The 24,079-nt window shown below is 46.5% G+C and overlaps 1 protein-coding gene across 2 annotated transcripts in view; it reads right to left on the bottom strand.

The window, feature by feature from the left end:
* Positions 1-435: 435 nt before the first annotated feature.
* The window catches only part of arhgef18b (rho/rac guanine nucleotide exchange factor (GEF) 18b), a 38,652-nt gene continuing 15,008 nt past the window's right edge, over positions 436-24,079 (bottom strand). For both annotated transcript variants that reach the window (XM_042224271.1, XM_042224270.1), the window contains 22 exons: positions 20,477-20,544; positions 18,859-18,904; positions 17,139-17,343; positions 16,473-16,579; positions 15,460-15,600; positions 14,898-15,148; positions 14,703-14,828; positions 14,486-14,603; positions 14,155-14,409; positions 13,982-14,058; positions 13,627-13,805; positions 13,428-13,501; positions 13,124-13,309; positions 12,837-12,986; positions 12,474-12,589; positions 11,993-12,055; positions 11,792-11,839; positions 11,393-11,674; positions 11,116-11,265; positions 5,976-6,303; positions 5,395-5,538; positions 436-5,000 (listed from right to left, as the gene is read on the bottom strand). In XM_042224271.1, coding sequence (XP_042080205.1) covers positions 4,711-5,000; positions 5,395-5,538; positions 5,976-6,303; positions 11,116-11,265; positions 11,393-11,674; positions 11,792-11,839; positions 11,993-12,055; positions 12,474-12,589; positions 12,837-12,986; positions 13,124-13,309; positions 13,428-13,501; positions 13,627-13,805; positions 13,982-14,058; positions 14,155-14,409; positions 14,486-14,603; positions 14,703-14,828; positions 14,898-15,148; positions 15,460-15,600; positions 16,473-16,579; positions 17,139-17,343; positions 18,859-18,904; positions 20,477-20,544 — 3,404 coding nt within the window. In that variant the 3' untranslated portion in view covers positions 436-4,710. The remainder of the gene's footprint in view (positions 5,001-5,394; positions 5,539-5,975; positions 6,304-11,115; positions 11,266-11,392; positions 11,675-11,791; positions 11,840-11,992; positions 12,056-12,473; positions 12,590-12,836; positions 12,987-13,123; positions 13,310-13,427; positions 13,502-13,626; positions 13,806-13,981; positions 14,059-14,154; positions 14,410-14,485; positions 14,604-14,702; positions 14,829-14,897; positions 15,149-15,459; positions 15,601-16,472; positions 16,580-17,138; positions 17,344-18,858; positions 18,905-20,476; positions 20,545-24,079) is intronic.

Consider the following 24,079-nt stretch of genomic DNA (forward strand, 5'->3'; position numbering starts at 1 on the left):
TAGTTTATTGACTTGACCTCTTTTATTGGTCTGCCTGTTTAAGTTTTTTGGCTTCGTTAAATATATTTTCATATTTTTGGGTCAATAAAACCCTTTTTTGAATTAAACCCTGGTGTTCTTTATGCTTTACTGCTTGGTCCCTGACAACCAGCAACGGCTCACTGATGGGCCTGATTACCACCTACCTACTAAACCACTGCTGCAGACCATGAACAACCTTTCATGGAAACTGTTTTCCCCGAAGTCTGAACTATGTCAGCGGGATAATGTGCAGTGCCTCAAAGGAAAATGGTTCAGGAATGTTTGAGGAGCACAGCGATGAGTTTGAGGTGTTGACTCGGCCTCCAAATCCCCCTGAGCTCAATCTAATCCAGCATCTGTGGGACGTGCTGGACAAACTAGCCCCGCCTCCCGATTGATGAGCGAATTTCTTTCTTAAAATGGTAAATTTTCCTCAACAATTTAAACATCGGATATTTCCCCAGTTATTTATGGGAGAGAAGGCCTTAGAGCAGCTTGAGGGAAATTGTGAAGCTTCCTTTCTTTTATCATGAAAAATATTTTGCGTTGAAGAAAAGCTGATTTGTTTGTATATGTTCTCTTTGTTAGAAATCAATATGTGACAAAATGTGGGGACTCTCCACTGAAGATGATGTAATAATGCCACAGCGGCGGTGGAGAGGAGGCAAATTATTTTTTGAGTGATGACAACAAAAACATGACTCCAAGTAGCCATGATGACCTAACGGCTCATTCCAGCAAGCAGCGCACTGAACAACAACCACAGCGACGCAGAGTCCATCAAACCAAGATTAGTCTGTGTTTTATGAGCCCGCAGGGATGTTTGTCGTCTGGGCTCTGCGGAGCATCTATTTGTTTAACTCTGCGGTGAGAACAGGCTCTGACTCCTGACTTCCTGCAAACAGCATTACATAAACCGCCTCCGAGCTGTGAATCAGTCGGGCTGAGATGGATTGGAGGCGCTGGATGAGAGAAGGGGGAGAAACAGGGAGACAGGAATTGGGCAGAGCAGTGGAAGGACTGAGACAGAAACAAAGACAGATTAAAGTGCAGCTTCCCTCCGCAGGGGAAGCAGCCTGGAAAAATAATTGTCGAGAGGAGACAGAGGAAAGCCACTAATGACAGCAGACAATAAAAACTGGCCGCTGCTGCAGCGTCTTCCCAGCCAGAACGACAATAAGGGAGGAGCTGGCGGCCCCGCTGTTAGCGATGTCCACCAAAGGATTGAACAGCCTCAACCGCAGCACCTGAATAGATCCTCGTCTGGGAATAGACTGTTATTAAGTCGTCTAAACACAGGGTCAGTAACACCGCCGCGGCACCTCCGAGACACTGGGAGATGGCACGGGTGCCAGCTAATTGGGTGGTCAGGATTATTTTGACGAGCAGTGAATAAAAGTGCGTATGAGTCAGTATTATACGCTGCACGTGCGCAGCCAGTAAACACAGTTGCGTGCTCGACTTTGGACTAAACAGCAATGATCCAAACGCGCGGCACAAAGAGGACAAACAAAAAAAATTATTTCAAGACTTTTTTATTACTAAATGTTTCTAATTCAGCAGTTTGTGTCCGCAGGTCATCCTAAAAGTCGCAGAGTGAATAAAATAAACGGTACAAAAAAGCATCAGTTTTGCTGTGTGCTACAAACGTCATTAGACACTAAAGTTCACATGACAACAAAGACGCATTCTGAACATTCATTTTCCCTTTCAAGTATGCTACTATCCAAAGTGACTAGTGTAAAGTTGGCAGAGGAAATAAAACAAGTATTTACACGTTACAGGTCCAACAAATGTGTCAAAGCAACAAATGCATTTCAAAATGTTTCCACACACACCGTCCACGGGGACGCCACTGACCGGCCTCCACGTTGGAAAGCAGAAACGAGACTACAGCGAAGCAACGTTTAAGACTCGAGTTGATCCACAAGGCAGCCTTCATCTCCCCGCTGAGGTTTCATTAACGTCTCGGACCTGGAGCAGAAGCGAAGCACTCGAACACGAGCTGAAAACAGAAATGCAGACCGAAGGAAACGTCCCGAAAAGCGTGACAAAGCTTAAGTGGCTTTTTCAGCTGAGATGATCTTCATGATCGAGTCTCACCTGTTAAGTAACCACCAGAGAAGCTGGCTGATGAACCTGTGAACTTGCTTGTTGTGCCAAACTCGTGAGCGTCAGTCCAAAAATACAAGAAACTCACACACTACATATCAGGTGAATAAAAATGTAAAGAATCATTTGTGACTAAAGCGATATTTGAGATGAGGCGGCACGTGAGCTGTAGCTCAGGCGGTAGAGCAGGTCATCTACAGATCAGAAGGCTGGTGGTTCGATTCCTGGCTTTACTCCTAACCCCAATGCATCCATCGGAGTGTGAATGTGTGTGAATGTTAGAAAGCACGACACCGAGCCCCGTCAGCTGAACGCCTCTTTGGTTTAACCAACTGAAACAAGTGGATCATTTCATCCATGAACTCAGTGAACCTGCGACTAGTACCAGAGAGCCGACCGGCAGAGTACCGCCGCTGGTTAAATACCTTCGTTTACACAGCAAATGATGAACGATTGTGATTTCTGCCAAGACTGCATTCAGGAAGGTGAAACAGTACCAGATTGTACATACACGTGCGTATTTTAAGTGTATATACAGAAATACACATAACGGACACGTGTAGGAGGAGGGCGACCAGTATGTACAATAATATACATAATATACACAAAAACCTGCTCCTAGTCGAGCCCGTGATCACAGCTTCAGACACCAGCTCGTTTTGGATCAACAAACTCTGACGTCCACACGCGTGCAGAGGAACAAACCACAGCATAGCTGTGCCTCCACAGCTGCCACAGCATCGCTCTTCTGTCAGGCAGGCACAGAGATTTAAGACAAGGCTGACGAAACGTCTTCAACAATAAATACAGAACACAGTCAACAGAAACTCAAACCTGAACGGGCTAAAATGTACCCGCCAGGTTTTTTCTTACAAACTGTAAAGTCATCAAAATGAGCTCGAGTGACAAAAACATTTCAAAAACAGATTAAAATTTCATTAACCCTAAAAATAATAATAAGACTCACGTGGACTGAAATGGAAAATAAAGAACCTTTAAGCCGCTTCATTCCTGTGTGATCGTTTATCTCAAATTCTGATATTGGAAAAGCTGAATGTGACCTACAGCACGTTTTTATGTCTGCGTCAAACAGACACTGCTGATTGACATTTTTCCTCCCCAGACAGACAGCAGAGGACACGGCTCTCCACTGTGTCCAGAGCATCTCTCTAGCTCTGTATATATGGAATATGTCGGGCGTATGCGTCCACTCAGAGAACCCGAGTTGCAATGTAACCAAATGCAGTCAAGAATCCCTGTGCAGCCTGTATATTCCATATATATGGAGCTGGACAGGTAGTCTCTTTACTCAGAGAACCGGGGTTATATTGTAACCAATTCTTCTATTTCTATTTCTTTGATACTTTTCAGTATCTGAAGCCCACATCCTCTCTCCTGAAACCGTTACGTTCCAATAGGTTGTCTTGTTTTTCTATTCAGGCTACTGACAAGAAAACTAAAGCAGTTTAAAGATTGCTTTTAAAATAGCTTCCAGCATGAAATGTACAGGACACCCACTCGAGCTCCACTAACAAATGTTTCATACTGATGTGACTCAAAGTGATGATGGGGGGCGGGGAGGGGCTTCCTGCGGTGAGACAAACTCATACTTCTTCAGTTAGCTTCTTGCATATGTCTAAGTGGAAAATTATAGCCTTAAAATGAAAGCTGATGCTAATAAGTTTGTATTAGTTATGTTTCAGAGTCGGCAACAAACGGAGCGTAAAGATGGGAGAGACATTTATTTGTTGTTATTCAACACCCAGCGTTCGGGGAAAGAGTTGAAACTATGTGACAAAGATTGCGAGTTTGTCTCACTCTGCATGAGTTTCATTAGTTGCACAATTAGCCAAACTCCCCCGGGGTCGAAATGAAGTAACAGGACGCGACAGCTTAGACAAGACGGCTTTCATAAAAAGAGGAAAAACCAAGGACGTAATCAATAAACACAATTAAGACAAATAACAAAATGAAAGGAAGCTTCATCATTTTAACAGCTGTGCAGTCAGACACTACACAGTTTGTCCGTTCGTCCATCAGTCTGGGCTGAAGTATTTACACTGTGCAAATGAAACATCGAGCAGACAGTGTCAGAGTTTCTTTCACGTGGTTCCAGGTGCCGTAAGATCTCCGTCGCTTCCCCGACTGTCCTGATTTCAACAACCGTTTCTCTTCCTTTCAGTCACGTCCTGGTTCAGCTCTCACGGCTAATGTCTTTGGATCGCTAAAACTTCATTTACACCTTTTTTTCACACTCCTTTGTTTCCCCAAAGGTCTCTCCTTCATGATTCAGCCAATTAAGTTTAGATATAAAACTAAAACTTAAATAAAATAAGATTAAACGATTACACTAATACTGGCAGTTTAGGGCCAGATGAGGGTTATTAAAAACAAACGCCGTCTTTCTCTCCGTGTGAACCACAGCAGCCCTCCTCCCTGCAACAAACCTCACCAGCCTTACTGAAACAATGCGTCTGCATTCACATGATTGCATGGAAGGTGCTCTTCGGAATGGGCCTTATGGTTTAATGGGGATGACGATCAATCCCTGGACTGGTTTTTTCCTCTATCGTAAGTTCAGAAGAAGATGACATCCTCCTTATTGAGGTCCTCTGTGGTGAACTTGTAGGGCGGCGGCAGGCTGTGGCTGAGCCCTTGAACCTGTGCGCTGGGATTGAGGCTCTGCGGCTGCACGGGGGAGTGGAACTGAAGAGCGCCGGTGCTCTGCGAATGGGGAGGTATGCTGGGAGGCTGCAGGGAGGGTTGAGGATGGGACTGTGCAGGAGGCATGGGGGGCTTCTGAACATTTGGAGGGTGGGAGGCAGACTGGATGTCTGGTCCAGCGTTGTCTAGAGAACTGGGCTGATCTGCAGGAAAGGCAATAAGAACAAAGAATTATTGCAAACACAGTTATGCACAGCAGCTCGATGCAGTCGGGCTTACTCATACAGGAATGTAGTCACATAAAATCCTGCCAGAGCTTTTTTCTTTGTAGCTGCAGCAGAGAGGATTAAAACGTCTGTGTCAGCAGCACCGCTTGATATTAATCATACATGAAACTGATAGGTGTTTACACAGGGTGAGGCTGGGCATGCAGACTTCAGAGAGGAATGTGACTGGGTGGGGTCAGGTTTGCCCAGGTGGAGAACGCAACTCTTTTGTTTGCATCTATGAGAACCAAGATTAATAATGCAGCAGGCAAAGACGGACGAGAGCAGATTGTGTTTGAGTTCGTCTGATTGAGCGCGTGCGCAGCGATACCTGCGTGGTGATGCTGGGTGTGCAACTGAGGAGGGGCCAACATCGGGACCTGCTGGTGGGGGCTGACGGAGCGCTTGACCTTGTGGGCGTTGTCCTCTTTGGTGGAAAGCTTCAGTGGGAGCACCTGCTTCGTGTCCAGCGAGGCTGCGGGGAGACCGAGGGAGGGGACGGGGAGCAGAGAGATCAGATTAGATGAGGCCACTGTTTGATAAGCCTGACCCAGTGAGGACTGCCCATGTGATTCTAATGAGACCGATCAGGCCGAGCGCAGGTCAGGCAAGAAAACCCATTTTAATAGAGAGTCTGCTGCACCGATTAACATCACCTACGGGAGGGAGAGACTTAAAGCCTAACGGCCTACACCCAGCGTGCTTTGCTCAAAAAGCACCTGAGCTTTACAAACTGCTTTGAGTAAACAGTCTCTCACGAGTGTGAGCAAGAGACGACCCGCACCGTTATCACCTTCCTTGGTACCTTTCTAAACAGGACTGCACTGTATAGTATTTACACCTGTGGCCATTTAATATCAAGTCTGCAAGTGCTGGAATTTCTGATGCGCGGCCATGATCCCGGCGCCTCACCGGTGCTGTCGGTGCGATGCGAAGCTTTGCCGCTCTTGCTTCCTTTCCCTTTGCTGCTGTTGATTGCTGCCAGCTTGGTGGGGATCTGCTGCTGAACCCCGACCGGCTTGTGCAGCTGGTTGGTGGTGCTGAAGAGATGGAGCGGCACCTCCGTCTTTAGCGGCAAAGTCGAGGAGCCCGTCTCACGTCGCGCTATCACCTCGGGACGCTCCGGATAGTCGGCTTGTGCCACGGACATGCTGCCACGCACCAGCGGCTTCGGAGGCAAGTCGGCGGACCCGGAGGACATGAGGAGATCTCCATTTAGACTTCCAGAAAGGGGAGCCACCTGCAGGACAGGAAAGAACGGGTTATTCTTAAGGTGGACTTTTAAGCTCAGTCTCCATATCGATGCGTCGATTCAGTTTAGAATCACAGCTGCAAATGTTTGCACAGCCCGTGTGTGCGTGTGCATGAGAACACAACTGCAAACAGCTGCAGAGAATACACAGATCGCACGCCATGAATTGTCTGCCCTCTGTAATGGCAGGGCGTCATCAAATCTGCTGAGGCGCTGGGTATTTACGGGCTAAAGAGGGAATCAGAAACACATTGGGCTCTTGCTGAGCATGCATTTTGGTACATCTGGTGCAAGCTTTTGATTCCCCCCCAAAGCTGCTTGAGGACAAAGCGCACAGAGACACAGAAAATCAGAAACATAAAACCCTTAATAATCCGTGCGCACACAAAGGCGTGTCGAACAAAACGAACAGGACTGCTAAACAAGCAGGCGAACAGGAAAGCGGCTCCGGTGACATGAGCGGATAATAGAAATCGCATTTTCCACTTAATTACTAGAAGGGAGGAAAGACGATCTGGAGGCCGAGTCAACATCAGCGTCCGAGCTGCATTCAGTGAGACTGACCAGGAGGATTTCTGCAACAATGCAGTGATGTGGTGTTTGTGTTAACAATCCCACAAGTTTCATCGCCACAAAGGCTCCTTTCAGCGCACTTTTGTAAGAAATACTACACAACCAAACTTTGCTAGTCCGCCTCTGCAGCGCTGTGACCCAGTTATGGTGGAGAATGATATTTATCTGACATTATATAAGAAGTCAAAGAACAATGGCCGACTACGAATCAGCCAGAAGGGGTTAACTCTTCACCGTCCTCTTACGTGATAATGATGATGATGATAACAGACAGGAAATCTTTGGGGATTACTACGATGGTCTTAATTATAAAAATAAACGAACAGCCTTCCTCTAAACGGTGTTTAATGTTGTGCAAATATCAACATCAGTTTCTCTGTGGCATCAGCCTGTCTGCGAGCAGTCCACGTGCAACATGATTGATGCTGCTGCTGAGCACTTCCTGTGGCGACGGGGAGCGCCTGACTGAAGGCAGACTCATCCGAGCGCTCTCGTGTGCAGACTGTAGCTTCCTCTAGCCGAGACAGTGAAGGGGCCCTCTGTGGGCGAAGTCTCCATTCATCCTTTCTTGACCCCTCGGTTTTGCTTCTTCTCCGTAATCTTTCCTCTTTCGGCACTCGCTCATCTCGGCACACAGATCCTTCATTGTTCCCACAACAAGGTGATCTGCTTTAAGCGACGCAAACAGCAGGTTTCCAGGGCAGTAAAGCACGCACGAGCTGCCGAGCACAAAGAGCTCTGACTGACAGCACATAAACAATTAGCACTGGCTGCCTTCCAGAGGGTACTGCTAATGCTGGGTTTGGACTAGCTGATTACAGAGCCAGGTTCCTCTCAGCCTGCATATTCCCATATCATAATGTATCCACGAACCCTGCACAAAGACTTCTATATGCTGACAACACCAGCTCGGGGCTTTTAGCCGGGAGTAATTCATGTGTTGAACAGTGACGTTAAAAATGTTTTTTATGGTTAATTTGCAGCTGTGATCCAGGCTGAAGTCACGAGATTAGCAGGCAAAACACGTTTAATCCAAAATCAAACTGCACCTAAGTAAATCCTACAGTTCCTGAATGTGGTCCGACTCAGAGAAAGCACCATGTTGGAACACGGTGTTTCACAGCAGCTGTTATTCATGCCACAAAATTATTAGCCAACATTTTTTATTAATGCCTGATGAATCTTTTAAGTCTCGCATCAATCAAAAGATCAAACATTTCCATCTTTTCCACTCAGCACAAGTTTTAGACTTCAGTCGATTCTCTACAAATAACAAACATGTGGAGGAACTTTAACCCATTTATGACGTTTCAGTCACTCGCCGGCTGCAGAGGACGAAAGCAGCCGTGTCTGTTTGGGTTCTCCTTACACCAACAATGATCAATACACTGCAGCTTTATCAATAACATGTCACAGCCTGTTATTACCTTAGAAATCCTCATTAATCCCAAAAAAGCAACTTTCTCCAAGACTCCAGTAAAAGTACTTTGAATGTAAAACAGTACTTTCCTCTCTCAGAGCAAATGATTCACTGGGAGTAATTTGCCAATATTGTGGTTAAAGACTGAACAGTACTGCACACAGCGTACAGCTAACAGGTGGGAATAGCCACAGTGGCAGATGGCTCAGAGAAAATATCTGCCCTCGAGCGCAGTGCTCAGCTCCACAAAGCAACTGCTAGCAGCTGATTATAGAAGAACCCAGAAACAGGCCTTTAGGTTTCTGTGCACACGGTGAGGTGTTGATGAGTGTTTACTGCGAGCTTCACAGAAACACACTGAGACCAAAGCAATTAATATCAGTCTGGAGGCTAAAGCCAAAGAGCAACAAGAACTTTTACTTTGTTTGTTCGTTTGCAGACTTTATGTTTTAGTCACATTTGTGTGTCTTCACATAAAGAAATCAGAGAGGATCTAAATAACACCGTTATGCATGTTTGGCTCCTAATTATTCCACCTTTGTGCTTTCGTGCTCACTCTTAGTTGCTCCTGTTGTCTCGCACTGCCCTTTACGTCACATTTTTAGGTACACCCATTCAGCTGCTCGTGAAACAGCTGGTGCATGGAGCAATTTGGCCAACTGTTTCTTGATCATGTTGTTTACGTTCACTTAAACCTAGAAATCGAGATGTAACCTCAGCAACGCTTGGCTTTTATGACCTTCCAATTACAAGAGTAGTGAACAATCAGACCACAGCCAACCCAAATCCCGGGGCCAACTACGATCAGACGAGATAACACAGATCAAAGAGGAAAACACGCTCTCTTCAGTCAGAACATGTCAAAACCTGCACAGTTGTTGCTCACGTATGTTAAGAAATGCACACACAGAAGCATGTCTCTTTTTATGAGTCTAATCAAAGCTCTCTGCGATTGCTGATGAGTCCTCATTTTGGTTGGTGGCAGATAAAAGTCTGTTGATATCAGCTTGGCCAGGAGCCTGGAACAGATCCTGCGGGTGTAGCTAATGAAAAGACCGTTTGATGTGTTTGACACAGAGGGAGAAGAAACCACTTCCAAATCTCTCCAAACAACAGCCAAGAAAGTCCCAGCCAACAGCATAGAACTGAAACCCATAGACGCTGCACGTATGTACAAAATGCACGCACAAAGACTGATTACATAGGTTGTAAGTGTGATGTAGTTCAGGTCTCATCTTGCAGTTCATGCAACAAACTTCACAGAAACCTTTTTCACCGTCACCGTTTCAGCAGAGGCCTCTATAATTAGAAGAGGATTACTCGTGACAGAGGATTAGGTCAGTTCACCCAGAGGCTCTGCTGCTTCATCAGAGGGGATGTGGCTCTCCTGGAGCCACTGAAGTACTCCAGATATGACTCACAGTCAAAGGCCTCTGCAGCTTGTAATGAGATGATAACTGCAATAATTCACATCAGCTGGTTATGTTTGTGTACATCCTGAGTCTACACTCCCGTTAGCTGAGGTCTGGGGCATTAAAAAAGGTTCCTAACATGAAATCTGTGAGAATGCACGAGGGCAAAGGTCACCGTGTGAAGCTGAGCAAAGTTACAGACGATTTTAAAAAAGGAATCCACAGTTGCAAAAGAGCTCTGTAGCGCTTTCTGGGACGTGTCTGGGCGTGAATGAACAGCGTCGTGTCAGCTGACAGTTAGTCAGCATGGTATGCAGGCTGGAGACGCCGGCCAATCAGCAGAGAGGGACTTATGACATAACTATAGATTGCAATCAGACAGAAATACATGCATATGAGCCCATGTAACAGCACCAATGGTTTACAGACTTGAGTAATTGCAGTCCAGTGACGGTGAATCACTGTGCTGCAGTCAGAGTCATCACAACATCATTGGAAAAAGGCAGCACGCACATGGTGTGCGTGTAGCTGGTAGCTTTTCACATTCACGCTGTAATATTAGTATTTGAAATTAGCTTTAGGTATTTCTAGTGGCTGTGAAAGAGCTTGAGCCAACACATCGCACTGTTACATAAATCATAAGACTTTTTCAGGTAAGCAGGAACCAGAGCGTGCAGTGAGTCCCGGGTCTGCGCTGAGCTGTGTCAGAGTGAATGTGGCGGCGCTCATGGATGCATAAAGCTTTGCTGTATCAGCTACAAATGAACGAAGTCAATTCAAAGTCTGTGATTCAGGCGCTGCTCTATCCACTGATATTTTTTTTCTTTGACAAACAGATAAAATCTGTCAAGACAAAAGTTGCTGGTGCACACAGACACCCCACTAAGCTGTAATTGGTTGTTGCAGACCTTTGAAAACACTAAAGGCTGATATTAAGTAGCTCCTTGACAGATTTGTTAGCATCGGGCATGAAATTACAGTCAGTGGCTCTGTCTCAGAACTGCTCTCCCATGAAGCTCACAATGCAACGCATTGTAGCGTAAGGAGAGGAAGCATAAGCAAAGACGAGAGCGGCTGGGGGGTAAGGAGATGAAGCACACAGAGGTGTGTTTTCAACCGTCAGTGTACCATCAGCCCGTCTATGACACCGATGCTTCTCCCACTCGTAGGAGACCCGATAAGCAACTAAAAAAAGGGTCCTGTGGCAGCTTCTTCATGTTTCCACTTCAAAGTGATGAAGAGAGAAAGGGCACACGGACACACTAATGAACCATCGTGCAAAAGCAAGCACAAAGAAATTAAATGCTTCAAATCAAATGCATGCAACACGTGTGAGCCTGTAATACATCATAACAATAACAACAGTGCATGTGGCCACCAGCACGGGTGCCCCACCTCAATGGTCTTCCTCTTGATCTTCTTCTGGTGTTCCAGGCGTTCCTTTTCTTTCTCCACAGCTCTGGTGGACTCTCTCAGTCTCTCCAGGTCCTGCTGGTACGTCTCCCTCTGCATGTCCAACTCCTCCTTCTCTTTTGCCAGTTGCTCCTGCGTAACAAGAAGTGATGCTGCAGCTTAGGCTTTGTTAAATATAAGCTCAGCAAGTTTAGTCTTCAGCAAACAGAAAGCCAAACGTAACTGTCCTGCAGCTCTTAGGTAACAGAGAGCACCTCACCTCCGTCCTCCTGCACTCCTCCTCTCTTTGTCGTAGCCTGGCCTCGGTAGCCTCCACCTGCTGGCGGTGCCTCTCCCTCTCCTTCTCCCAGTGCTGCTGCTCCTGCCGGTGCTGCGACTGCAGCTTGTGGAGGCTGGCCAGCTCCTCTCTCTGCAAGGCCAGAGTCCGCTGCTTCTCCTGCTCCAGGAGCACGTTCCCCTTGTGGCGGCCGGGCAGGGAGGCCCGCTCCGTCAGCGAGGCCCGCTGCAGCTCGATCTGACTGTCCTGCTGCGAAACGATGGCCTGAAGAGACACACGAGACCAGGTGAAACAACAAAAACGTCGCAGACGATGATGAGCAGCTGAGATGTTATTACATACTAATGCATTTCATTTATAGAGTGAAGGGAAGACTTTTACCTCCAGACTGTAGAGCCTCTGTGAGAGCATCAGCACTCTGTCAAAGAACTAGAGTGCAAAGAACAGACAAGGTCAGCACGCTCAAATATCCACAACACAACATTTTACTGGGTTAATAAACATCTCATGGCTGCAGCAGGCACGACTGCGAGCATCAAAGCTGACGTTGTGTAGCTGAGAGATAAGAGGCGAGACGCTTACTTCAGCCTCTGGGAACGAGTCGGACCAGATGCGATTCCACCGGGCAGGAGAGCTCTCGTCGACCTGAGCGAGAGACACACAGCGAGCCATCAAACTGCAGTGCTGCACATCACGTACAGTACAATATAAAATATGACCTCAGCACTGAATTATTTAATTTCAGTTTCGTAGAAAAACGAATAATAAAGTTTAATAAAAGACGAAAACCGAAACGTGTGAAGTATTAGTTCAGAGCACTGAACTGAAGTCTGCTGGCTCTGCTGTCCAGGAGAGACATTTACTGGAATCAAATGAATGTTCAGGGAATTTGTTTATCGAGGTTTCATCTATGTAGACACAGATGAAGTCACCTGCAAGCACGTGGAAGTTTCCAGAGGACTTGCTCTGGTTCTTACTATTTACAGGAAATAACACCGACTCATCGCGAGGTGTGTGTGTGTGTGTGTGTGTGTGTGTGTGTGTGTGTGTGTGCGCGCCCTACCGTCTGCTCCAGGGCGTGGCTGCCACAGAGGTCTTTCAGCTGAGGGTCAGAGCTGGCTCTTTGACTCCTGTCTCTGTTTCTGGACTCGGCAGAGAAGTTCTTCTTCACACTGCCATCTCGCACACACACACACACACACACACACACACACACACACACACACACACACATTAACAAATCACAAACGCTTGGGGGGGAAAGAAACTGACCGGCAAACGGTCATAATCTAAGAGAAACTTCACACATACAACCAGATTTGTGTGTGAACCGTCCCCACAGATGTATTTATTCGTGTGTATTTATCTGTCCTGTATGTGTGACGTCAAACAGACTTCTTTGCGGCTCGCGGTGTGCTGGACTCACTCTTGTTGAAGATGGCGGGGCTGCTGTCGTAGCCCCCAAAGGTGTCGGCTCGCCTGGGCAGAACCCCAGAGCCGCTTCCTTCCTCCCACCTGGCGGGTGCAGGAGGCCCCTCCCTCACTCCAGACTGCAGCAGGTTCTGAAGGTTCTCCACTGAAGCCAAAACAAATCAATAATATTACAACCTACTAATTTATGCAGCAGCTGAGAGAAGAGAACACGTGTGTGTGAACGTCATTTAATTCCCTTTGAAACTTAGATGCACGTATTGTCATGCGGCCTGGTCCTACCCTCAGTGATAGCTCCTTTGAGCAGGACCTCCCCCTGCTGGAGGTCCGAGAAGTCTCCTCGAAGCAGAAGTCTGGAGCGCGACGCTGCGTCTTCCAGCCCTGCCACAGACTCGGCCATGTCCGCAAACAGCTGAAGCTTCTCGGTCAGTGCCTGCGTGATCACTGCATCCTTCTGGCTTAGCCGTTCTACAGTTGGGAAGCATGACACAGAAGACTCATTCCTGGACAAGCTTTAATATTCTAGACTTCTAGATAGTTGAAGGGTAAGACAACACACGAGCACCACCTTGTGGCCTCTAGTTACCTCGAAATTCTTTAAACCTGGAAGCTCGCGCCTCTTCTTCCTCACTGAACAGCCTTTCCTCAGTGTGAGGGCAGCTAACGGGGGAGAAGACAGGAGCCAGGTGAGGAAAGGATCCTGGCTTTGATTGAGGTGTGTGAACACTTTCTTTGGATTAGCCTGAGTGATAAACAGATGCGTGCTTGTGTGTTGCTGCAGCTACCTCTCTGCAGCTTGTCGTATTTGCGTCATCCATGAGTTTCGGTCCTCCTTCGAGGCGGTGTGGATCTCATACATCTCCGGCTCATTGGAAGAGGCACAGATGAGAAACATGGCTTTCTCCTCGTGGGCAACCTCCCTGACTATGAGCTTCTGGAGAGAGATAACTGACGGCTTGTTATCCTGGGAGGACCAGAAGAACAAAAGAGAGGAGGGGGCGGAAACGAGAATGAGAGCTGAACCGATGAGTTTACAAACCTGTCGCCCGTCACAGCAGAATTCTGCTCCTTCTTTCCAAAACACACCGAGCACATTTCTCTTTGATGCCCTTTTATTTTCATAGATACCGACGTACTCACCACTGCAGCAAATACATATTTCTGATCTTTTTCTTGCAGCAAAAGCAACACATCTGACAGCAGCACGGCAAGAATATCTAAAGGAAGAGCAACAGAAATGACAGCTTATTGATTTATAGAACCAGAACACGTGCACAGACAGCAGAGGAGTCATAGTTTTATTATGTGATAACCTTTGAGTCTGCCTGAAGCAGCTCTCCAGCTGACTGTGCCCTCATGAAGCAGCCGTCTCCGGCCCGGCGCGAGGTCCTCCCTCCGAAAGACACGACCGTCTTTGAATTTCCCCTGTGCCTTCGGCTCCATCCTGAGGTGTATTTCTCTGAGCCTGGAGCTCTTCTCGTGGAGATTAACCAACGTGTCCACCCGTACGATGGTGTCTTTGATCAGACCCAGCGCCCGACTCAAATCCACATGCTCGTCCGTACCAGCTAGGAATGAGGAAGGAATGATTAAACACAGCGAAGTCGTTCTGGGCAGTAACTGTGATCTACTGAGCAGAAATACCTTCAGTGTTGTGAAGAATGCGCTCAACTAGTACCGGGTACTTTGTAATCCGCTGTGTCACCAATAAAATACACTCAGTCACTCCGAGCCGCCGCACAATAGACAGGTGACTGATTTTCTGCAAGAACAAAAGCAGAAATATTTGATTTGACGCTGCACGGTAACCAACGCCTCTTTAATGTGATATGATGCAGCTAATTCTGTGTCGGCGTCGTACTCGGATGATGTTTTGGAACTTTTTGTTGTTTTGCAGCTGATCTTTGTAGTAGCTGACAGCTTCAGGGTGGTGACTGCAGAAATCTCCATAGCTGTCCTTCATCTTCTCTCCGATTTCACCTGAGAACTGGACAAAGAACGAACGTCAGCTCTGTCGCCGATGGTGGGCATCAGCGTGCGTGCGTCTCCTCCATACCTGTGCGATCAGGACGTCTGCCAGTTTGTTGATGGTGTAGTTCCTGTCGCTGGGCGGGACGAGGCTTTCTCGCCGCCGCTCTTTGAGACGAGACAGGAAGTTTGTGTGAAGGTCGAGGAGGTTTTCCAAGCGGGGAAACAGACAGTCCAGCCTTCCTGCGTCCATCTGGAGGTTCTCCTTCAACTCCCGGACGTAGACGCGCAGCATGATCTTCAGAGTCCTCACATGATGCATCTCTGTCTGCATCAGCTCTACAGGACGACACGCATGTTGTGTAATGCACGTGTGTGTGCCGTGCACTGAGGTGCTGGATGTTGCGTAAAGCTCCTGGTTTTCCCCTCATCTACACACTCCGTTACATTTAGGCTTTTTAAACACACACATTTACACATTAAGGTTTATTTACAGCTCTCGCCGAATTAAATGTGCGATTCCAACTGTGTTACAGTTAAAGTGCACGGCCCAATCAGTGTGCCTTTCAAAGCGCCGTCTGCACCCACTGATCCGCGCGACAGGCGGCTCACTGGCCGGACACGTACAGGAACAATGAAATCACACTTACCGTATATCACGTCTTGTCTCTTCGCCGTTTCTTTAGTGTGCTTTTTGAGATACTGCTGATCAACCGCCGAACTCCACGAGTCTGCCTCCAAATCCTGAGCATCAGACTCCAGATCAGCCCGCACAGCTGCATAGTGAGCATCTGAGGAGAGCAGCAGAGGCATCACACCTGCTCTGCTTTGTTGGATTATAATTATTTTGAAAAGGACTTCTGAATATTGCATGATGACACCTCAACATGTGCAGAATTTTATAAATAATGACGATTCCTAAATGACTGTTATTGTGCAGGGTCCGTGTTTAACAGCTCACCCTTCTGAACTAAAGGATTTCCCGTCGCCTAAATGAGACAGTTTATAAAATCATCAGCTCGGCCGAGACGACGCGCGGCCTTGTTTTCATCTTTTAAACGATCTGTAGCAACTTTGTGTCTCACTACAGGAAACTTGCTCGCCTCTGCAGAGGCGAGCAACACTAGTTCAGACACGCTACAGTCGCTTCCACCAATGCCGAACCCGCGTCGCACGTTATCATCAAGGTCGCTTTCCTCAAAGGGCCGATAACAAAGTGTGACTCCTCCTCAACAACATATGATCTCCGCCCCTTTCATCAGTTATCCATGAGCACAGTGCATGCTGTGATGTTCTTAATATCAGAGATAATATAGGTGATCATCCTCCATATTGATAACACAACTGTGAGGAAAAACAATCATCCTGCCCTGTCATACATTGTTAACGCGTGGAATAAAACGGGTATCAGCAGAAGCCCTTTCATAAATAAGCCCATAGAGTCTCCAGCCTAGAATACAGGTCGAGGTCACTCCTGGACACACAAGTCAAACCAGCAGGACACACAAAGCCCTGAAGGTGAGCTGTCGCTCGAGCAGGCAGCCCTCAGAAGACTCAGTCTGAGAAAAGCTGGTCAACAGTTTCCCACTGATACCAACTGAGACTGGAACTGTTATTCCAGTAATTCCAGTTCAAGCCACATTTCAGTCACTCAGCTGCTCACCTTCTACAATGATGGACTCGGTGGTCGAAGGAGCGAGGGAAATCGCGTCTTCATTGTAGCGTTTGGAGCGGGGAGTGTCCGTCTCATCCATCTCCCCAGGGAGGGATCTGAGGGAAGACAACCACAGGTCCAAGGTGGCATACATGGTGAAATGGAAACAACGTGATGCTGCTAGCAGCCAACACGTGCGTTTAAAGACCCAAAGTAGCAAATAAATCAAAGAAAGTAGAGAAAATCTTTCCTGATCTCTTCTTCTCCACCTACTGTGGCCCATCTCTCTTTCACTGCCCCCCCCCTGTTACCGAGCCATGCAGCAGAAAAGCAGGCAGCTGCAAGCCGTCTACACTCAGCTTCACAGGGCGTCATATTAGAAGAGACAGCCTGCCTTTAAGTGTCGACTATAAAAACATCTTACGGTGGCAACGGCAAAATATCGTTTGAGCTACAGAGACGAGAATCTAAAAATATGAGACATTTACATACAGCAGAGCCTGCAAACATTGACAGTGCAGCAATATACGTTTCAGAGAAAGACTGCTCTGTGCTCCTCTGTGAATCTTTCAACTCAAAAAACAAAGAAAATCTCTTGAAAAGGAAACGAGTGAGAAAGTTTTTGAAAGAAAAAAAAGGTTTTTCAGGGGAGAAGTGGATGAAGTCCATACTCACGCTGAACTATTGTTGTAATGAAGGTTGTGGCCAATGCTGGAGGTAGCAGCCGTGGAAGTGCTGGTGGCGAGGGCGGTTTGCGAAGCGCTAGATCCCAACGCACTAATGGTCATGCCTGGGCCACTGAACGAACCTCGATGGCCATCCAGGGCCTGAGATGCGGCCGGGCCTGCCTGATCCCACTCTCTGTCCCGGTCTTTTAGCACTGGGAAAGAAAGACGAGAGACAGGTGATCGGATGCAATTAGAGGACACAGAAGAGGAACATGAGGACAAACGAGGAGAGGACAGAGAGAAAGGAGAAGATGACCGGCGAAGTGGAGCGGAGGAGGAGCTCTTCGTGTCCTGCCCGAGCCGACCCCAGTGCTTTCTCAGCCAGGATCGCGGCAGGGATCGGAAGAATCTGCAGGTGATCATGTCGCGGTGCATCAACATTCGCATCCCCACACGTCCAGACAGACCCCACGAGGAGGCGGAGGACGCTTTGAAGGGTCCCTTTGTTTGGAAAGATCTTTTAGCAACCACCAGCTCCATTGCAAAGGTCTTCAAATCGGATGAGTGACTCAAGGAGAAGTGCAACAACGCAAACTGAGCGAGGTCACCAGTGTAAACAATGAGCCGAGAACAGCGCGAACCCCGCTTTTATACGCAGCCTACGAGACCCTTCAAGCCCGAGCTCCTCAGTAGAAGTAACTTCTAGAAAGACGCACACCCTTTGATGTTTCTGGCACTTTCTGATCCTTCACGCCTCCTCAATTCCTCCCTCTCTTGCTGATCTTCCTGACCCCCTGCGCAAGCTACTGATTGGCTGGAGGCAAGACATGAGGCGAAACCAGGTGTGGGTGACAGGCCCCCAGCTGTTCACAAGAGACTAACAACTGCTACAGGAGATTAACTTAAGCTGCTGCCGCTGCTCACGTCCCCCGTGGGTTCGCTCGCATGCAACCGGACCTGCTGCATGTTACAATTAGCGATGAGTGAGTTTTCCTAGGATGAATAAAAGCAAATGCATTTGTATCATAGTCAGCAAAGCCCATGAAAAGACCAAAACCACTTATATATTCATCCTGCTAAGCAGTATACCACCGGGTGATTAGCCCCCTCAGCTGTACTCGGAGCACCATTGCTCAGATTTAACACTTGCTTTTGAGGAACGACTTTAAAAAGACTAAAACGTGCAGCTTCACCCAGTCTTTTATTTTCTTTCTAAACGCTTTTGTTCAACAATGACGCCCTGTGGCCAAGCGTAAGATGAATGAGGTCAGAATGCACAGGTGACACTTGTGCAACACTTCATAGCAGTATTAGTACAGCAGCTCTGTCTTTAAATGAAGTCGGTACATAAACAACATTTCAAAATCAGAGTTTGGACAAAAGGTAAACCAGAAGTAAATCTGACTGTTCTCAACGGTGGCTAATCAGCACCTTCGCCTACCGGCTGTTGGAGGCCAATCTCCCCCTCCTATGCTCAGTGTGTAGGCGCACACACCACAGAGAAGCAGACCCACAGACACACAAACACACACACCAGAAAGAAATAGGACAAGTCCACCATCAGATGTGTTGAGGGTTCATGTTTTTAATCCTCTGGTGTGGCAACCAGCTTTCTAATTAGACATATAAAGCCACCTTCTGAGCCATCGATGAACCCCCATAGTTACACTGATACTGTGTCAGTGGGATCGGCGAGCACCACATCCGCACATCAGCGCTCTACTCACCGAGGTTAGGAGATCCTGATGAGCTAGGCTTCGGTACCGTATCTCTCTGCGTGGAGAAAATAAAGAAAGACGACATTTTTAAGGCCAGTTTCTCGTGCTTTTATCAACAGAGTCAGATTATAAAATTATACAACATTGCACACAGTTAGTCTTTATTAACAAGAAGTCGAGCCGCAAATGAGCCGGGAAAAGCGCCCCGACAGAAGTGGATTCACGCGGCGTCTGTGAGGGGATGAAGTAGCTTCATGCACCACCTTAATTTCTTTTACGATTCCTATTTTGTTCCCAGTCTTCTGTCTTACTCTTACATTTTTGAATGAGACAAAAAAGAGGAAATAATGTCAGAAAACGTACAACACTGGAATTTATAAAGTCTGAGTTATATTTCACTTTAGTTTGTTTAATAAAAATAACAAATGAAAAACAAATGAGATTATTTGTTCCACTTCCTGATATAATTGGACATTACAGCCCTTTAAAATAAGATGTCCACCACATTGTGTGCTTAAAACCCAGAAACGTGTCCACACGAGTCACTGCGTGCACGTCACTGTCCCTTCATGCACTCTCTCTACTTTCAAGATTAGGCTTCAAACTTTCCTTTTTGCTAAAGCATATAGTTAGGGCTGGACCAGGTGACCCTGAATCCTCCCTTAGTTATGCTGCAATAGATGTAGGCTGCCGGGGATTCCCATGATGCATTGAGTTTTTCCTTTCCAGTCACCTTTCTCACTCACTATGTGTTAACAGACCTCTCTGCATTGAATCATATCTGTTATTAACCTCTGTCTCTCTTCCACAGCATGTCTTTATCCTGTCTTCCTTCTCTCACCCCAACCAATCACAGCAGATGGCCCCGCCCCTCCCTGAGCCTGGTTCTGCTGGAGGTTTCTTCCTGTTAAAAGGGAGTTTTTCCTTCCCACTGTTGCCAAGTGCTTGTTCACAGGGGGTCATATGATTGTTGGGTTTTTCTCTGTATCTATGAAGCGCCTTGAGGCGACTTATGTTGTGATTTGGCGCTATATAAATAAAATTGAATTGCTTTCTGATCAGCGCTCCATCAAATCAATTAACGCTAAAAATCCCCAAAAATAATTTTTAAGAAGTATGACTTGTAGACTAGGACAACCTTAGTCCTCTTGATGCTCCAGTGAGCTCATATTGTGCACATGCATAAGAGACGGTGTATGTTTGGGAGTCGTGGGCGCGGTTGTTGCAAAATGTTTCGACAGCCCTCGTATTGAATGTGGAAATTACAAGCAGCATCATCATCATCGACGCTTCTGTTTACGCCCGCTTCAGTGTCACAGTGAACACTGAATCCTGCCGTCACGGTCAAACAGCAAATTCTCGTTTCATCATCAATCCAAAAGTCATTTTAACATAAACATTCCTCCAGATTTCTCATGCTTGACAAAATAAATCCCGTCTGAAGGTTTCTACGTGTCATCACTGCCAGCGTTGCACAGAGCACTAATGGTAATCGAACCACAGAAGAGGACACAGGAAGTGATATGCAACTCCTTCGTGCAACATCACATTAAAGTCCAGGCCTGTAGAGCGCAATCAAACCCAGCGTGGCCTAATCGTGGCTGCTCGCCGTGTTTCGAGTGTTTACCTTATTCTTGCTGCTGGTGCACTCCCCCAGCAGAGACTTGCAGCTCTTGTGAACGTTCACAGCGCAATCTGAAAAACACCAGGGCAGAAACTTACAGTCAGTGTATCATTAGTCTTTGCAGGAGCAGGTTTATACAAGACCACAAAGTTTTGGCAATGATGCATGTTTGAAATGAAAAAGAACAACATTTGAGCAGCTCCTGAAGGCGACGCCATCACAAGTACAAAGCTGTGATTCAGACAAGGCAAAGAAACAGAAAGCTGAAGGACAGCACTTTCAGCTCATGCAAACAAATCACAATGTTTGTTTTCAGGCATGTATTTGTAAAGTAAAACTGGTGGGACTGGTGCAACAGTGGCTGTGGCTTCTGTTTGTTTCCCCATAAAGACACAGAGTCAGAGCGCAGTCGGACCAGCAGCTTCCTTTTTCTCAGTAACAGGTTTATGTTTCTGTCTTTATTAAACCCAAAGCTGCTGCTGCTGCATGTTTAGATGACATGGCTGTATATACCTCTCTGCTAATTACACAGATAAAAGCTGTTATGGAAAAATAAACTGGGGGTGAGAAAAGTTCTCCTCCATCGCGTACGCGATTACTGAGATCTTGCAACCTGGCAGCGTGCAGTACAACACATACTGTAAACGCCCGAAGCCTTTTCTGCAGGACAAGGCTAGCCAAACAAATTAGTCATGCTTCAGCATGCAAAGCGTGTTCCCATCGCTTCCAGGTAAAACCACGATAATACAAACAAGACGGACAAGTACATGGTTGCGTACGCAGACTGAAGCCGTAAAACCTTATCTACGCTGTGACTGGTGAAAAACAAATTTCAGCTGACTGCGTCAAGTCAGTGCATCACAAGAGAAAGTGTGACGTCGCACAATAACTCGTTCACTGATGATGTTTATGTCCTAAAGCTTCATTGTCAGCGCTGCCTCCTTTACACCGACGCAGGCAGCGTGGCGAGTGTTTGAAATCAGGCTTTGTAGCTGGCTGACAAAGGTGACGCTGGCGTGAGCCGTACCAGCAACTTCCACTAAATGCTAAAAGTTTCTAGTCCTTACCCCTCCCTTCTGAATGCTGGTACCACAATACAGCTGCTACAATGGAGACAAATGATAAGTCTGTATCTTCTTACCCAGAAAAAGCATGAAGCAGTGAGACGTTTGTGTGTGAAAACGCTCTGCATGCAGCTTTTTGCCTCTTAGCTTTTTTCTCTGTGTCTGCTGCTCGCTCGCTCTCACAATAAATGAACAATTGCTGGCTCAGCTGAAGGAAAAGAAAACAGAAACTGGCTTCTGAATAATCTGAACCAGCACCGCTGTGCCTCTCTTTGAGCTGTATTCAGCAGATATATACTTAAATTGTGAATAGCAACTAGAAGCACTTTGCGTTGAATCTAAGCCCATTTTCCCCTTTTAGACTTTGTTTAGCAGCTAAAGGCTGGACAAGAAGGAACTTCAGAAGAAACTAGAAATTTCCAACTTTTCATCCTGATTCAACTAAAAGATGAAAAAGAAAAGAAAATGTAATCTTCTTGCTAATCTGGCTGTTCCACAGACGAGCTCAAATTCATTGTTTAATGACGACAACCGGCCCCACGGGCAAGGCTCATTCCTCTTTCTTCCAGAGCTCTCGTCCACCTGCTCCTTACTCTCACTACAGAGCACAATGTCATCTGCGAACAGTCCACAGAGACTTGACCGATCTGTCAGCCTGTCCATCAACACTGCAAACACAAAGCCCACCTCCGACTCCTACCACACAGCTCACCACTGTGTCACCGTCCCGCACTTCCTTATGCAGTACGGCAGTTCTTCTCTTGGAAAGGTACTGAGAAGCAGACGGGATTAATAATTAAGTATATCTGTGTGGGGTTTAAAAAAAATCTATGTCATTGCAATATTATCAGTCAGTAGAAGTAAAAGATTAACCTTAGATAAGCAAGAACAGTAGGTTTTCTGCTCACTGATATCACCGAGCTTATCATTGCAGCTTGTTAACAATAGCACACTGTGCACCAGTCATGCTGAACACACGGGTGGTGACAGAGATCAAAGTAAGCAGAGCTCAGGTGAGGAGGGTAGGGCTGTTCGATATAACCATATATATCTGATGACGATATAAAAACGTCTGTCATTTCATTTTACGCTATCGTTTGTTTCATGGTGTCACAAAATAAACTGTTTACAGCAATATTTGTTCATTGTTCTGATGTCACTGTAGTGTTTATATTCATTTATTAAAGTTCTCTCTTTCTCTTATATTTAAAATAACCACACTACGGACGGACAAGCGCCTGTTTTTATGCGTTGTCATTAGCAACAATGAAGGTAACAGCATCGCGTGTCCGCTTGTTTATGTTCCACACAAACCTTTCACAATAAAGCTCAAGACCCTGTTGAGACTTTTCAAAATAAACTGAATCACGTGAAAGATGCAGATTATTTACGGATGAGAATTAAAAAAGAGCCGCCAGGTGCTAAAAAATAAACCTTAGACTCAAACGTTAGAACAGGCTTTTCCCCGCAGCAGCCGTGTGATAAATACTCACAAAGAAAACGGCGCCGTTACAACTTATGTCTAAAAATGTATCGTTTCAGCATCGGTTAAAACTCCAGCTACACGACGCACAGCTGGAAACACTTCACACAAGACGAGCTGCCCGAGATTCACAGAATTTACAGAAAATGTTACATTTTTGTGATTTATATCGTTATCGGACGATAGATGTCTGATATCGGGAGATGAGGTTTTGGTCATATCCACAGCCCTAGAGGACGGGATCGGGTATCATCAGCTGGACGACTGATACTATTGAGAAATGTCAGAAGTTACAGTTACTGATGTCAGTCGCTGATCCACGGGACACTCGGCTCCCTAACAAAACCACGACCACACCCAACATCTGCTGACACCCCATCGCACAACAAGTCTTCTTGTGGTACAGAGTGCACACTTCAGTGAGTCACAGTGAACTAGAAGTGAAAATGATACTTTGCTCTCTGCTGTAACTGATAGAAAATTAGAAGAAAAAAAAAAGCTGTGCTGCTACTCCACTTCTAGAGAAAATGTGTTATCTCACATGCCCGGCATTGGATTTGGCAGAGGTCAACAGAAGAACAGGGGTTTCTTCCAGGAAAGCATTATTTCACACATCACATCATGTAAACACTGTTTTCACACGCGGCCCAGAAACGCTGTCAGGTTGTGAAACTGCAGTTTCCGTCGCAGGTGGTTTTACAACATGCAATAACAAAGGATGCACATTTTAGATCCTAAAGCAGCTGTGAGTTTGCAGATGCTGGCTTTGAATCTATTTAGAAAGAATTTAAGAACGCCTGGCTACCTGATGGTGCTCGGGTGGCTCAGATTCAAGCAGCTGTGCATTTCTGTCAATCTTAAGCTCTTGTTGCGATCCTGCTTCACACACACAAATGTCTTTACTTTATTCCTTACTATATGATAGATGCAGATTGAAGGTGCAGCCTGGTTTGTGGAAAATATATATAACTCATAGCAAAGACAAAGTGCAAAAACACAGGAAGCTGTTGTGTTAATTCATGTGAAAGCAATAACCCTGTCACAGCTCTAAGTATAGGC

The sequence above is a fragment of the Haplochromis burtoni genome, unplaced genomic scaffold (assembly GCF_018398535.1).
Source record: "Haplochromis burtoni strain Fernald_Lab_line unplaced genomic scaffold, NCSU_Asbu1 Contig_133, whole genome shotgun sequence".
Taxonomy (NCBI): Eukaryota; Metazoa; Chordata; class Actinopteri; order Cichliformes; family Cichlidae; genus Haplochromis; species Haplochromis burtoni.